This window comes from Buteo buteo, chromosome 16, assembly GCF_964188355.1.
Source record: "Buteo buteo chromosome 16, bButBut1.hap1.1, whole genome shotgun sequence".
Classification (NCBI taxonomy): domain Eukaryota; kingdom Metazoa; phylum Chordata; class Aves; order Accipitriformes; family Accipitridae; genus Buteo; species Buteo buteo.
This window is the reverse complement of record NC_134186.1, coordinates 15,823,402-15,836,961: the sequence shown is the minus strand read 5'-3', so window position 1 is coordinate 15,836,961 and position 13,560 is coordinate 15,823,402. Positions and strand designations below refer to the sequence as shown.

Below are 13,560 nucleotides of genomic sequence, written 5' to 3'. Positions count from 1 at the left end.
TAGCTCTAGAGAATTAGTGAAAACTAGCAAAAAGCATGTTCAAGGTGCAGGGCAGTATTTTACACTCAGACTTAGAGTTCTGTGACCTAGTTTCCAACCTAAAAGACAGCCGCATATCACCAAGAAACTTTTACCAGCATATGACACTAATCCTGGGGGACAGTGTGTGTGTGGGAGTGTTTTTTCTTCTTTTTGCACATTTCAGTACATGAATGATACTCCCTGACTCAACTACAGTAGATTCCAAATACTTCAGAATTTCAGTTTAGACTTAAATACTTTCTTCCACTGTAACTAAACTTTCAGAATCAGGATTGCTATGGCACCGTTATTTTCTTGTGTTGCAGTAAGGGCATCAAGAGAAACCTTAGCTTTTGTCATTGTATTTACTTGTTTGCACCACTGTTCACTGACAACAGAATGCATGAGCAATTTGGGACTCAAGAGAAGAAACACATTTAAATGCAACTCAGCCATCAGGAAATTCAGGACAATTTAATTTGCTATACTCTTGAGTACTGAAGTTCCTTGCATGGATGGCTTTTGGCCTTCCACTGTTTCTTGGGCCTGCCTCTGCATAGAAATTTTTCACTGTCAGCGTGACAAGAAACTGAAGCAGGGGAGCAAAGATTATAGGCAGCATCTGGTTTTGCACCTCGATCTTTTCCAGTTGAGAGACACTTGAAGATAACCATTCGTAGATCCAGTCCCTCCTGCAGCCAGATCTTATCCATAATCTTAATCATTTGTAAAGCCAACATATCTTGTCTTAGATCTTCTCCAACCTTAAATGGAAAAATAAAAAATTAACTAGAGACTTAATATGCTTTCAGCAAAACTAAACTTCACAGATTTTAGTTGCTTTACATTTCTAGGAAGCATTTCTGGAAATTGCTTTACATTTCTTCTGTGATTTAGCTATACATTATGCTACTTACTTCCTCATGGCTACACACTTAAAAAGAGAAATGGGCTACATGTAAGTTTTCACATGTGGTAGACTGACTTTCACATTTTACAACCTGTTCAGACCTTGGTTTCTAGATACACAGGAGCAAACTCACAAAATAACTAAACTTATTGGTCTATGCTAAAGTTAACTGATACCAATGAAACAGTGATTATCATTCAACTTTTTTTCTCCAATACACACGTAAGGCCTACCTTAAACATCACATTAATTTCTTCTCCCAAAGGGTCTGCATTTATCAGTGCAACTTTCAGTGGTACTGCATTGGAGCTGAAGAAAGAACATGCCTACAAGTAGATTTAGTGTTAATACTCAAAAAGGAGTATTCCTGCTAGCCCAGAAAACAAGACATTCTGACAACAATCAGGTTTGACACACAATGTGTCTATTCAGACTTTTAACATTGCAATTGTGGCTAATATGTGCTTCCTTTGAATAAAGAGCCCTTTGGCTGTCATTTGTTGAATTCTTGTACAAAAGCCAACAGTGCTGCACAGTGATGATGTTTTATACACTTTGAAAGGAAGAGCGAATAAAACATGGATAAATATTTTATCCGCAGCCTTTTTTTTTTTAAAGCTAGAAGATATAAAGAACCCCAGGTATTTGCATGTGTTACAGTATTTTCTCATTTATCTGCTTTCAAGTATATATCCATGGTTTCATAGTTACAGTAGAGAAGGAAAGCAAGATGAACTGTCTTGCCACACAGGATTAAATCCAGTGTTCACAGACCTTTAGGTTCTCAGTCATGCATGATGATATAATCAAGATTGTGCTTGAGCAGGTATTGTCAAACCTTGCAGAGTTCTGGAAAAATAATTTACCTGCTTCTCCTACATTATTATTTGCTGGACCATCACAATAAAATAAAGGTACTGTCTGCCTCCCTGGATTCACGGCATCTCTTGGACACAACCAGTCTCAGGTAGTTTCACCTGTTTCACAGTATCTACCCATTGTTTGAACTTCATAGCCTTGTTCAATTTTCTCTTTTCATTACTACTGCAAACAGGACTTTTTCCTGCTTTACTATAAGCAGGATTGTTGGTCTCAAGCGAGACAGGGTCTGAATATATAATAAGTTATTACAGATTTATTTTTTTTTTAATACAGGTGCCTTCATTAGTTTTACACAAGTATGTGTATAAATTTTATCTTTGCTCAGCTAATTTCACTGCCTTGTTCAATCGGAATTTTTAATTAAAACCCTCCCCCCAGCATAAAGAGTTTTCAAGCACCTCAATTGATTTTTTTGTTCTATTTGTAAAAGCTTTGCCTATATATAGTTTTTCCAAAAAGGTTTTGAAACTCCCAATGTGCAGTACCTTAATGTTCAACTCTTTTGCCACAAGACTGGGATTGAGAGGCAAACGGCATTTGTTCTTCAAGAAAAATAACTGCACACGTTCCATACCATTTTGCAAGGCAGCCTGCAGACAAAGAAAAACGTCAGCTGAAATGTTTTTGTTGGTGTTTTTGTTTTGGTTTGTTTTTTTTTAACTGGAGCATCTACAGAAAACTTCTGGACAAAGTTATCCTGAAGCCAATGTTTTAACTCCTCAGTGTCAAAGGAACACTAGAAATTGTAACTGCTGTTTTAGCTATTAAAAATACATAAGCCTAGCAGTACAATACTAATATCACACAAGTTTGTGCTTTGGGTTTTCTTGTGTGTTTGGTTTTTTTTTACTGAACCAGATGATAACATCCCACTCTATCAAACCGGAAGTTCATATTATTATGAATATAAAGCCTATAAATATATCCCATTCTTTTGCATAATGGGATCATTCTTCAGCAGTAGTAGGTTTAAATCCAATTCCAGTTTATTGTACACAGAAACCATCCTACTTTCTTACCCTATCACCTCATACAATCTTATGTTTCAGACAACAAATTTGACAAAAACATCAACTTCATTAAGCCATTAACTTGTTAAAATGCAGAGCAATGGATTCCTAGATCTTCCTATATATTATACATAACATTTTGCTGAACTTAGACTAAAAAGGCAATTGAGGGGATTGTTTTGAGGGTTTACTCAGTCTCATCTTCCTTAAGAATATTAAAAATATATACACACCTGCCGAGCAGATCCACTTGTTTGCTTTACTCTTTCTGCTACCATTCCAAAAAGCTGCACTAGTCTGGTCTGCTTCTCCAGCTCTTCCCTCAGCCTTTTTCCACAGACTGAAAGAAAAGCTCCAAGAATTTGCTCATACCTTACACCAAACTTTGGATCATACAGTGTATCCTTAAGGAGCCTGAAATAAAGGATTTAAAGTAAAATTTTCCTAAGGAAAATACTGCAAACAATGCAATACCAAGACATTAAAATATTTTAGTGAATCAGTACTATATATATCTGAAGTTACTGATATACAGGATAAAAAGGCAAGAAGTTTGTGCCTCAGAGCCACTGTCTGTTCTTCACGAAAAAAAACATATCTACATTTTGTAAACTCCCCATTCACGATGTTTATTGTTTCAAACTATGATATTAAGAACAAACATTTTTTTTTCTGGAAATATTAATCTTATAGTAAACACATTATGTGAACAATGGAACAAAGTAATATCTTACCAATACAGGTAGTGTGCTATTCGAATGCTTCCCAGTGCCCGAGCCAAAAGAAATCTGACAAGAGCACTGTCAAGGTAGGTTTCATATTTCAATGCCTAAATACAAAGAAAATGAAATAAACCAGATCTGGATTTAATTCTAGATGAAGACTGAGATTTTATAACTAATGTACAGACAGAATCACCACAAATCCATAGGACAATCACAAAGCGATTATTTACTCAAATTGTTTTCCCTACTATGCATTAAGGTTATTAAGTATAGAGGCATGCAATTGCACTGCTGCTACTAGTAATCAGCATTTCCTTTGGGTTTTCAAGAGCAAAAAATGTCAAACTTCAGTATAGGAGAAAGTTTTACCTGTACAAATTGAGGGAGGAAATCTGTTAACTCATCATCACTTAATGTCTCTATCCAATTCACAGCTATATTTCGTACTTCCTGATCAGCAAACCTAGAAAGTCACCACAAATCCACATTAAGTTTATTCTGCTCATGTAGGATTTTTTTTTCTATTTTGAAATCAGCTAAATACAAAAGAACCAATATAAAGTTTTTAACAGCTCAATAAAGGACCTACAAGTTTGAGGACCTTCATTAGCTAAGATGCAAACACATGTGCATGTTTGGGACAACCATACTAACCTCTCAAAACTTCAGTCTTAATAGCTTGGCTGTATAGCTTGGTGTCCTGTCACAAATCAGATTTCAGAATCCTAACCACTATTGCTGTTCTTTAACTACATGACTTGGTTAAGCCTACATTAATAAAGTAAGCATGTGTTCTTTAAAATTTTAAGAAAATTTAGCTATTGCTAAAAGAAATTCAGCAATATTTTCCACAAGAATGCCATTCAGAATCTTCTACTGAAGAAGAGTATTTTAATGCACAATACACACAGAAAACTTATTTACATTGTTTTTCTTACTTTGAATCAAGTAGTTCCAGTGCAGCTAAGGGTGATAAAGGAGGCCACTGTTGAAGTAACGAATATATTTCTGGAAGACTTGCCCAGTCCCAGTGAGGGGCACTAACCAATATTTTTGGTAGGCTACTAGTATGACTATGACAATAATGTCTCTTCTCCCACAAAAATTCTTTATCTTCTTTTGATAACCTGCAGACAAAAGCATTTCAGTTTATAACACACATACAGACCATCACCTGAATAACCCCAATGCTACTGGTCATTGTGTATGTACAGATAATTGAACACACAAAATGCAGTGAAATTAAAATGGCTATTTCCTTCACAAAAGTCAACACGAAGCAAAATAAAGCCTCAAACATTATCGAAACAATTGTTCAAAGTTACAATTTGGGCAGGACAAAAACAAGTTTCTAGTATAATCTGAAATAAACCAAAACGTTAATGTTAGTTTGGTGCATACAAGTGGGAAAGCCTGCCAGAAAAGCTTTCATGGCATATGAACAGCCACTGTTGAAATTGCCACTGCTCCCTGTAACCAAAAAACTGCCAAGTAGGAATAGGCACATATAACAGGCAGCCAGAAGGGTAGCAGTCTTGTAACAGGAGAATATTAAGACACCAGCACTGGAATGCACAAGTAAATTCATTAAGTCAGCACCATTATTTCGCAAGTTTAATTCAATCTCTTGTTTAAGTCTCTACAGGTCTTCAAAATATACTAGAACCATATTAAAGAAATTCAAGACTAAGCAAGCATTCCATACCCTAGCCACAAATTGTCACATACAAAGAAACCATAGCTAGAAAGAGATGAACATACCCAATAGTGTTATCCTTGGACAGAATGGCAAGGAGATGTTCTCTCAATGGTTTTTCTAATGTTTCTATGGAATGATGCACAGTAGTCTTTGCAGCTTGAGGAATTTTGTATTCAATATCAAAAGCATGGGATGGAAAGTCAATCTGGAGAAAAAAAAAAATTATGAAAGTCCTTAAGAACAGTACAGAAAGCTCACCCTTCCAGCAACCTCAGATGTTTAAGCATCTGAACTCTTTAGTTCTACATGTCTAACATGTTTCCATGTGTAACTGTTTTCCTGAATATTTTTTTCAATCTCAACTCTTCTACTTAACTATGGTCCTTAACCGTATGACAACTGTGTTGTTGCACAGTGCAGTAGTTGGAGTACTCCTCAGAAGTGAAGTGAGGATGCTTAGAGTGGAGACTAATCACAGAACTATTAAAATCTGCACCAGTAGTTTCAACCCAACCACCAACTCCGACCATGTTTTGGGACTGCTAAGCCATGCCTAACAAGGTGCCTTCTCTTCAGAAAGAAATTTGGACTCAGAATTTAGAATGAGAGGTGCTTATAATTCTGTAAAGAAACTGGAATTACTATTATTTGGGTCTAGACAACTCCCATCTCAGCATATATTTCTATAGATCAGTTTTCAAAGATGTTCCCTCCCAGTACCAATAGCATGTACTACCAAGGCACCTCCAATTTCTCTTACTTCCAGATAGTAATTCCATAACTGACTTGTATACACTTACAGCAGCTTTCCATTCTTTGCCCTTGATGTTTTGTAATCACTATTCTATACTGGCTTTCAAATATGACTTAGTAATATTTACATTCTTCCCAAAACATCAACTGCTCTGTTACCACTCACGTAGGAGTTACAAGTCACAATGTTCACACAAAACATAGTCAGATCAAGTCAGAATTATATATAACCTGCAATACTATTCTTTCCATATTTCCTTTCTTACTGGCCATCCCTGACGTATGATGTGGATGTGATGAGGTCCAGAGTTGCAAGAGCTTTGTCCCACAAGTCAACAATCTGAAAAAAAAGCATGTACAGGTATTAGTGTCACAGTCTGTTTACTTCAACACGTTATTAGTTATTAAAATACTATTTGGAGATGATCAACGGTCACTACAAGGAAACAATTCCAAAGTATTAGTGTGGTATAGGAGGGAGGACAGTTCAAGCTGAATATGTGTTTCTACCGCAGAGAAGAATTTATCTTATGATGAGCATTTCAACAGTGATGTTCAGAAAAGAACACAGGAAATCAAACCATATTAGCTAATACAGTTCGGAGCTTAAAAAAGGGAATTATGATCATCAAGTGGCAAATAAATTTGTTTCTTTTCACTGAATGTCTTCTATACTTTAAGTCTTTTAAAATGCTGCAGACAACTTGTGGGTGGAAAAGGCAAAGGAAAAAGTTCAGTGCTGACACACCTAAATTAAGTGCTCCCTATTTCTTCAGGGAGAAAAGGAATACCTTTGCCTCTGAGGAATAAACTGAACATACACACCTTCTTAACTTCTCAGAAAAAAGGTACAGGCATATGAATATTACAGACATCGCCATTTGCCTGGACTTTCCACATTCCTAGATTCTGCAAGCGCATATCAGATGACATTTACATTTACAAGTTTATTCCCAATATTAATACCATTTCCAATTGTAGTAAGGCACAACTGGGGATACTTCATAAAATCAGTTAAGTGGTGAATGTTAGGTGTATAAAACTTCTACCAGTCCTTAAAAATCATAATAGAGTCTCAAAAGACTGCTTGAAGGCCAAGCCTTAAGTATATCCTGAAAGATGTTTTAGGGTTTATATGTGTTTCAAAGAAAGAACAGTTCTTTATATGTAAATGTTGATTAACTGGGAGTTTATGATGCCAATAAAAATTACTAAATCATGCCATTAAAGCGTAACAGCTTGTTCTTTTTAATAATCCTCCAGTTTAATATACTTGCCACAGCCTTCTGTCTCATCCACATATAAAGGTATTTTAAGCCACTCCACACACATGTCATCTGAATGGATTTTAACTTGACTATGGATTCTTCCAAAGCACATACATGACCTTTTATTCTTCCTATGTTTTAGTTAGCTAAAAGTTTTAGCTCCTGCCTGCTACTGACGCTATTCTCAACTGTAACTGCAATATTTGGCTAGTAACTTTAATTACCTAGGTCTGAATTTGATTTATGTAGACTGCAAGTGGATTAGACCACCCGCATCTCTACAGTTGCCATATATAGGCTGTTCAGTAAACTCTGGCATAACACATTCTACTGTAGTGCTCTGCATAAACAGATAATACAGTTTTCTCCCCAAACTAACTACTATAAGAACACCATGCAGCATGAAGACAAGATAAACTTGCAATTCAAATCAAAACAAAAGCCATGTTTTCAGTCAAAACAACTTTCAAGTGAAATGTGATATTTACATAGGAGACCCAAATGAAACATTTACACAGAAGGCTGAAATAAGCATTATTTATGAAAAGAAATCCAAGTTTCAGTGGAGACTGAAAACAGCTGCAGGCCATTGTTGCAATGCAGGAAAGCCTAAAGTCTTACGCACCCTCAAGCTGTTGTAATTGTCACCAATACAGAAGAGGAAGCAGAACAAGCAGAGCCATATCTAGAACCAGAGGATGCAAACCACATGGAACAGACATAAGCAATACATAGAAATAACTGTCCAGGAAAGACTTAGTTGTCTTTCTGCAGCCTTAGATAATTTAAGCTTCCAGTAAGACCTAGAAGTCAGAAGCACACATAAATAGGAAATCTTAAACATAAACCCTGAAGCTGTTTTGCAATGGTGTGATCACTTCTGCAACATCATGCCTAATTCTGGCATCCGTGGTTCAAATCTATTGGTTAATGTTTCATTGAATAGCTACCAAAGTGATAAGCATTTTGGAATATACTTCATAATGAAAGTTTCAAGGACAAGGTAACTTGAACAAATCCAGGAACACTTAACTGAGGAAAGCTACAGTAAGCTTTTCACTCTTGGTGAAAAAGGTATAGCAGGATCCAGCAGCTGTACTTGAAGGAAGGCCAGTCCAAACTAGAAATATGCCCTAAGTTTAACACAGTTGTTAACTATCCTTTTATTTTAATTTTTTCAATAAATCCAGCTCTGAATCAAAATGAGTAATTGCAGAATATCCTGGGATCTCTGTTACTCAGAAACAGGCTGATGGAAGAAATGGTTTATTTTTCCTATGAAAATAAACCTGTATTTTAAAATACAACTAAATTTTAAAACAGTATTTTCATTCTCTTGCTGGCTTGTATATTACCACCCTATTATCAGATTTAGGAAATTTTAAAAAGGGGGAAAAAAAAATCAATATAATCAAAATTCTCCAGCTTGGCTCCTGCATATGTAAACTTATAAACATGCAGCATTGAGTATTTTGCAGCCAACACAAAGATGCCTCTAAAGAATAATAGTACTTAGAAATACTGCAGACCTTAAAATTAAGGTCTTTTATTTTTAAAATTTCAGCCATCACTATATTTTGCTCTACAAACAGGATTGGGTGAAGATAAGAGCTACTCTTTCCTATCTTAAGACAGTTTTAAGGCAAAGTGCTTCTTTCCCAGTGACATGATGGAAGTATAACACATTGTTTACCTGCTGTCAGGATTCTGTTCTGCTTTGTATTGCACTAGACACTATTCCTACTAAATCCAAGGCTTGCTGCAAACACTTCTTTTGCAAGTTGCATTCTCTATCACCATGGCTCATGAATTGGCTGAGAACTGGCTGTTTACACTTCATCTGCTAAAATATATGCAAATACTGACTGAACTGCCTCTAGCCAATATAAATGTACTTTTAGATCTTCTAATCAGGTATTAGAACTCATGAAATGCCACCTATCAAGACCATACTCCTTCAGTAGAAGGGACACTATCAATTCAGTAAACAGTCACACCTGCAGATACTTCAACTGCATATGACCTATAGGGCAACACCTGAATGTCAGTGGGTTCCTCAAAGAACAACTTGAGTTATACTTACATACTCAACTGCTCCATACTTACAAACAGTTGGTACTAACATGACCTGTTTTGGCCCACATTACTATGAATAATTCCTGCAAATAAAACCACTTTCATCCAAACAATATTCAGCTTCCTCCAGCAGCTAAGTTTTTTCAGCCAGTTAGATGGAAATACTACAACACAGGACCGTGTTTTGTACCCTATTTAATTGAAGGTATTATTTCCGTAACAATACAGTTTATGATTCTTACTTTTATCACGGCCTACTACATTCAGTGGAAGAGAAGCAGCTTCTCTAGTTATAGGAGTGGAGTAAGCTTTATATGGAGTAAATCACATTAATAATATTACCCATATTTTGGATACTTACCGCCTAAAATCAAAAAGAGGTAGAGAAACTTGACCCAATATTTCTGGGCCCTTTCTCTGTTTATTCGAGTCAGGAGAACTCCCACTACTTTGATTTAGGATTCCAAATAAAGTCAGACATAAGACTGATTCCAAAGGCAGCTGTGAAATTTGGATGGGGAAAATTATTCTGTAAAATAAAAGTGTTAAAAATAAGTCAGAGGAAAGACAGTTGTTAGTACGTTACAGGCTTATCCGTATTATCTGTCGATGCTTCTTGCTTTCAAGAAGTTAATGAACATTGAAGAACAAGTGTTAAATTTCCATGCAATCATATTTCATTCCACTTTATCTCCTGTACCAATAGTTTGCAAAAACTGCTAAATTATACTTCTGCACTGTAGCCAGATTTGGAACAACCCTTTTTAATCTTTGTCTATTAAATCACATTCCTTACACAGAACTGCACTGTCCAGCATAATCAGTCTTCCCACTCTACTCACTAGGAGGACACACACAATTCCATTTTAGCTGCCTCCTAATCTCTCAGATTTAAAGAGTCACCTGACAATAGTTTCCCATCCAAATGAGAGACTCTATTAAGAACTACTGAAAGCTAAATTCAATTGGTATAAAACCAACACCCATAAAGAAAGCAGCTGGGGAGTATATACCTCACAGAGCAATTCAAACTTAGATTTTCGTTTACACTGTTTTTATTGCTTAAAATGTTCTTTAAGTTTGATTTTTCTGTAACACATCAAAATATCATTCTAAGAGTCATCACAGCGTATTACTAAGCCAGTTACACTATAAAACACTAAACTATATTAAGCAGCTTATAAGCAATCTAACACATCTTTCACTGTAATACACTAGTACTTGCCAGCAGGAAATCTGACAATCCCTTACATCAGGAAAAAAAGGTAGTTGGAGTACTCTCTGAAGGCAGGTATTCTAGAATCTGAAACTCTCATTCCTGGTCTGAAATAATTTGTCACTGTAGACTTTCAGGGTGTTCCTCAGGGTCTACCTCTGACCTTTAAAAACAGTCACAGAAACAGATACAGGGCAACATGGAGCTCACCTGATGCTCCAGTTATGACAGGCTGCCTGATTACTATTAAGTGGGAAAAAGCAAGCTGTGCATAGATAATGAAAAATATCTTCCCCTCTCAGTTATCAGGTATCACCTGCCATCTTCTCCCTATTTCTTCTCTGCACGGCCTTCCTTCTTCCTTTCTACCCTCTTGCTCTGCCCCATAAAGAGAAACTTAAGTTTAGTAGCTCAAACCAGACATTCTCACATGCTACAGATACTCTTAAGCACTTATGCACCTGCTCTCTTCATAGAAATAATCCTAAATTAAATTTTAAATTCAGATACAAAGTTGTTACAATGTATTTGGAGCAAAAAACAATTTAACACAAAAGTTAGTAAAAGTCAGTTGCTTTTCCTCCCTATTTACACAATTTGAGCACTGCTTATAAGCAAGCTTTATTCATCCTTCTTTAAGCAGCACAAGCTGTTCCCATTACAAGGAATGCTATGACCTTCCCAACTCCTTATAACTGTATACTACAAACACATTAGCACAGAGCACTTGTCCAGCATTTTCATTTCCACTTTTAAAATCAGTAGTGAAATACCAATTGGAAAAATATTTCTGATTTTGGTCAGTAAGTCGCACACATTGCTCTTTCAACACTTCAACTGGAATTGGAAGCAAGTGTTGCTTGAATGACTGTATTCAGCAGCTAGCTAGGTAGGTACTGGCTAAATCAAAATATTTTAGTGAGTTTTAACATGCTAAAGTCACTTACAGTTCATCCCATTTAATCAAGTAGAAGAAGTTCTTGTATGTGCCAACCTTCTTGGACTGAACAGGTTTAAACAGATCTTTTCCATTATGGGTCAGAGAACAAATCAAGTAGTATTTTTCATAACTGGACAAGGAAAAGAAAGTAAATTAAACAAGAAAAACCCCATCTATAAAAGGATGAATTTTACAATTAATAAATTACTCACTTTGATACCCAACCAGAAGAAATTCCATGAGCAGCAAATATTGTGAACTGGAGATGTTCTGTGGCAGTCCATGCTTCCTTGGTACTCTTACTATCTTTCGGAGAAATTGCTGCAGAACTGCTACATGAATTCATATGGAGTCGCAGAAGGGCCTCAACTGCTTTTGTTAACTGGTCTATACTCACTTTCAGAGGGTTTTCAGGCTGCAGTGAACCTAAATTATAATTAATCTTTAATGCATATCTTCCTAAAACAGCCCCCTGAAAGCGGTTTTTAAATAAAATTGAAAAACTTCACTCACCAGATGAGCTCTTGCTAGTGTCATCGCCACATTTTAAGGATACCTACACAGCAAAGTTAGAGCGAATTCAATACCGAGAAACCCATATTAATTTTCTGTTGCTCTTAATTATGTTGTACAGAATTTACAAAACATCTGGATTACGCCCATATTTGGGTTTATGTAACATCTCTCTACTCAAAGCTCCTCAAGAGTTAACTGACAGCATCACAATTTCCATATCATGCAGCAACTATTCACCAGGTTCAACAGCTCACGTTTTGTCAAGTCACAACTATTCTGACACCCTTTATGAACTCTTAAAAGACACAGTACATTGGAATATTGCTCAGGATACTCTAACTTCTCTGAGTAGAGATAAAACTTGGTGAGGGCTGTTACAGATGAAAACAGAAGCTCTTAGCTTTCTTACCCAGTAATTTAAGTCTGAACAGCTGTTTTGTCTGCGGCATTTGTTAAGACACCTTTTGTAGGCAGAGTCACTATAAATTTACTGAATAAATAAAATGTTAAACAACTGAGAAAACTGAACAGCAAGTACTGTTACTTTGTACTATCTGCTGTGTTTGCTTCTTGGTCTGCTAAAATGGAATTCTAAACATGATGCAGTATTACAGCAATGTGTAGTCTCAACAAGAACACTGTTGAAGCTAACAGGTGACAAAGAAATCATGGGAATTTACTCCCTTCTAATAAGGGAGGGTTTCATGCCAAACTCAACTTCTGATAAAACAAAAACTTTTAATGAAAACCAAGTTTGTGATTTAAAAACAAAACCCAGTGAATTCCTAATGCTTCACAGAAAGTCTAAGAAGTTTGCCACAACCACTGCAGAAAAATTAAAGCTGTCCTTACACTTTCAGTGTATGAATTGAGCAGCTTGTCAACATTAAGTTTTAACTGCCAAAAAATTTCACATTCTTATAAAAAACATGCAGAAACTTAAGGGGAAAAAATTAAAAATCACATCATTTTCCCCTCTCAGAAAAACTGCCATATGTTTCCACCAATACTTGTCAAGTAGTCCAAGTACTTCTGGATAACAGGATGCCAAACTATTGAAACAGCACTACACAAGTAATTTTCTACTTGACAATCTACTGTTTTCTTTTACTTTTTGGCCACTTCTTCCAACCACAAAACAATTACTTAAAAAAAAAATAATCAAACAATATCTTGCATAAGGTTTAGATGCAGGTGGCTCCAATTTTTACACCAATTTTGTTTCTGAAAGCAATCCTGTACGCCTTCATACACTACTGTTTAAGCCAATGTTCATCACAAGAGAATTGCAGGGTTTTACTGATAAAGAAGTAGCTTTTTCAAATTCTACTGGGATAGCATTATTTTTGGAGGTTATTTTTACAGGGTAATCTAATTATTTCTACAGCTTTCTCCTATTAAAAAAGCAAATGTTGAAGAAATATCAGAAACACTGTATTTCACTAAGTTTTCTTAATATGTCTTCTGCACTTCCCTACAAGAGTTTTTGTTCTTGTGACAACTATATTTGGTCTGTGCATTTTGCAACTTCTGCTCAGTATTAA

The 13,560-nt window shown here is 35.9% G+C and overlaps 1 protein-coding gene across 5 annotated transcripts in view; it reads right to left on the bottom strand.

The window, feature by feature from the left end:
• The window catches only part of PIK3C2A (phosphatidylinositol-4-phosphate 3-kinase catalytic subunit type 2 alpha), a 76,762-nt gene that overhangs the window by 13,533 nt on the left and 49,669 nt on the right, over window positions 1-13,560 (bottom strand). For all 5 annotated transcript variants that reach the window (XM_075047987.1, XM_075047986.1, XM_075047985.1 and 2 more), the window contains 13 exons: window positions 12,014-12,056; window positions 11,713-11,926; window positions 11,508-11,630; window positions 9,706-9,873; window positions 6,232-6,340; window positions 5,310-5,452; window positions 4,487-4,675; window positions 3,918-4,011; window positions 3,558-3,652; window positions 3,057-3,237; window positions 2,299-2,403; window positions 1,165-1,257; window positions 656-785 (listed from right to left, as the gene is read on the bottom strand). In XM_075047987.1, coding sequence (XP_074904088.1) covers window positions 656-785; window positions 1,165-1,257; window positions 2,299-2,403; window positions 3,057-3,237; window positions 3,558-3,652; window positions 3,918-4,011; window positions 4,487-4,675; window positions 5,310-5,452; window positions 6,232-6,340; window positions 9,706-9,873; window positions 11,508-11,630; window positions 11,713-11,926; window positions 12,014-12,056 — 1,687 coding nt within the window. The remainder of the gene's footprint in view (window positions 1-655; window positions 786-1,164; window positions 1,258-2,298; window positions 2,404-3,056; window positions 3,238-3,557; window positions 3,653-3,917; window positions 4,012-4,486; window positions 4,676-5,309; window positions 5,453-6,231; window positions 6,341-9,705; window positions 9,874-11,507; window positions 11,631-11,712; window positions 11,927-12,013; window positions 12,057-13,560) is intronic.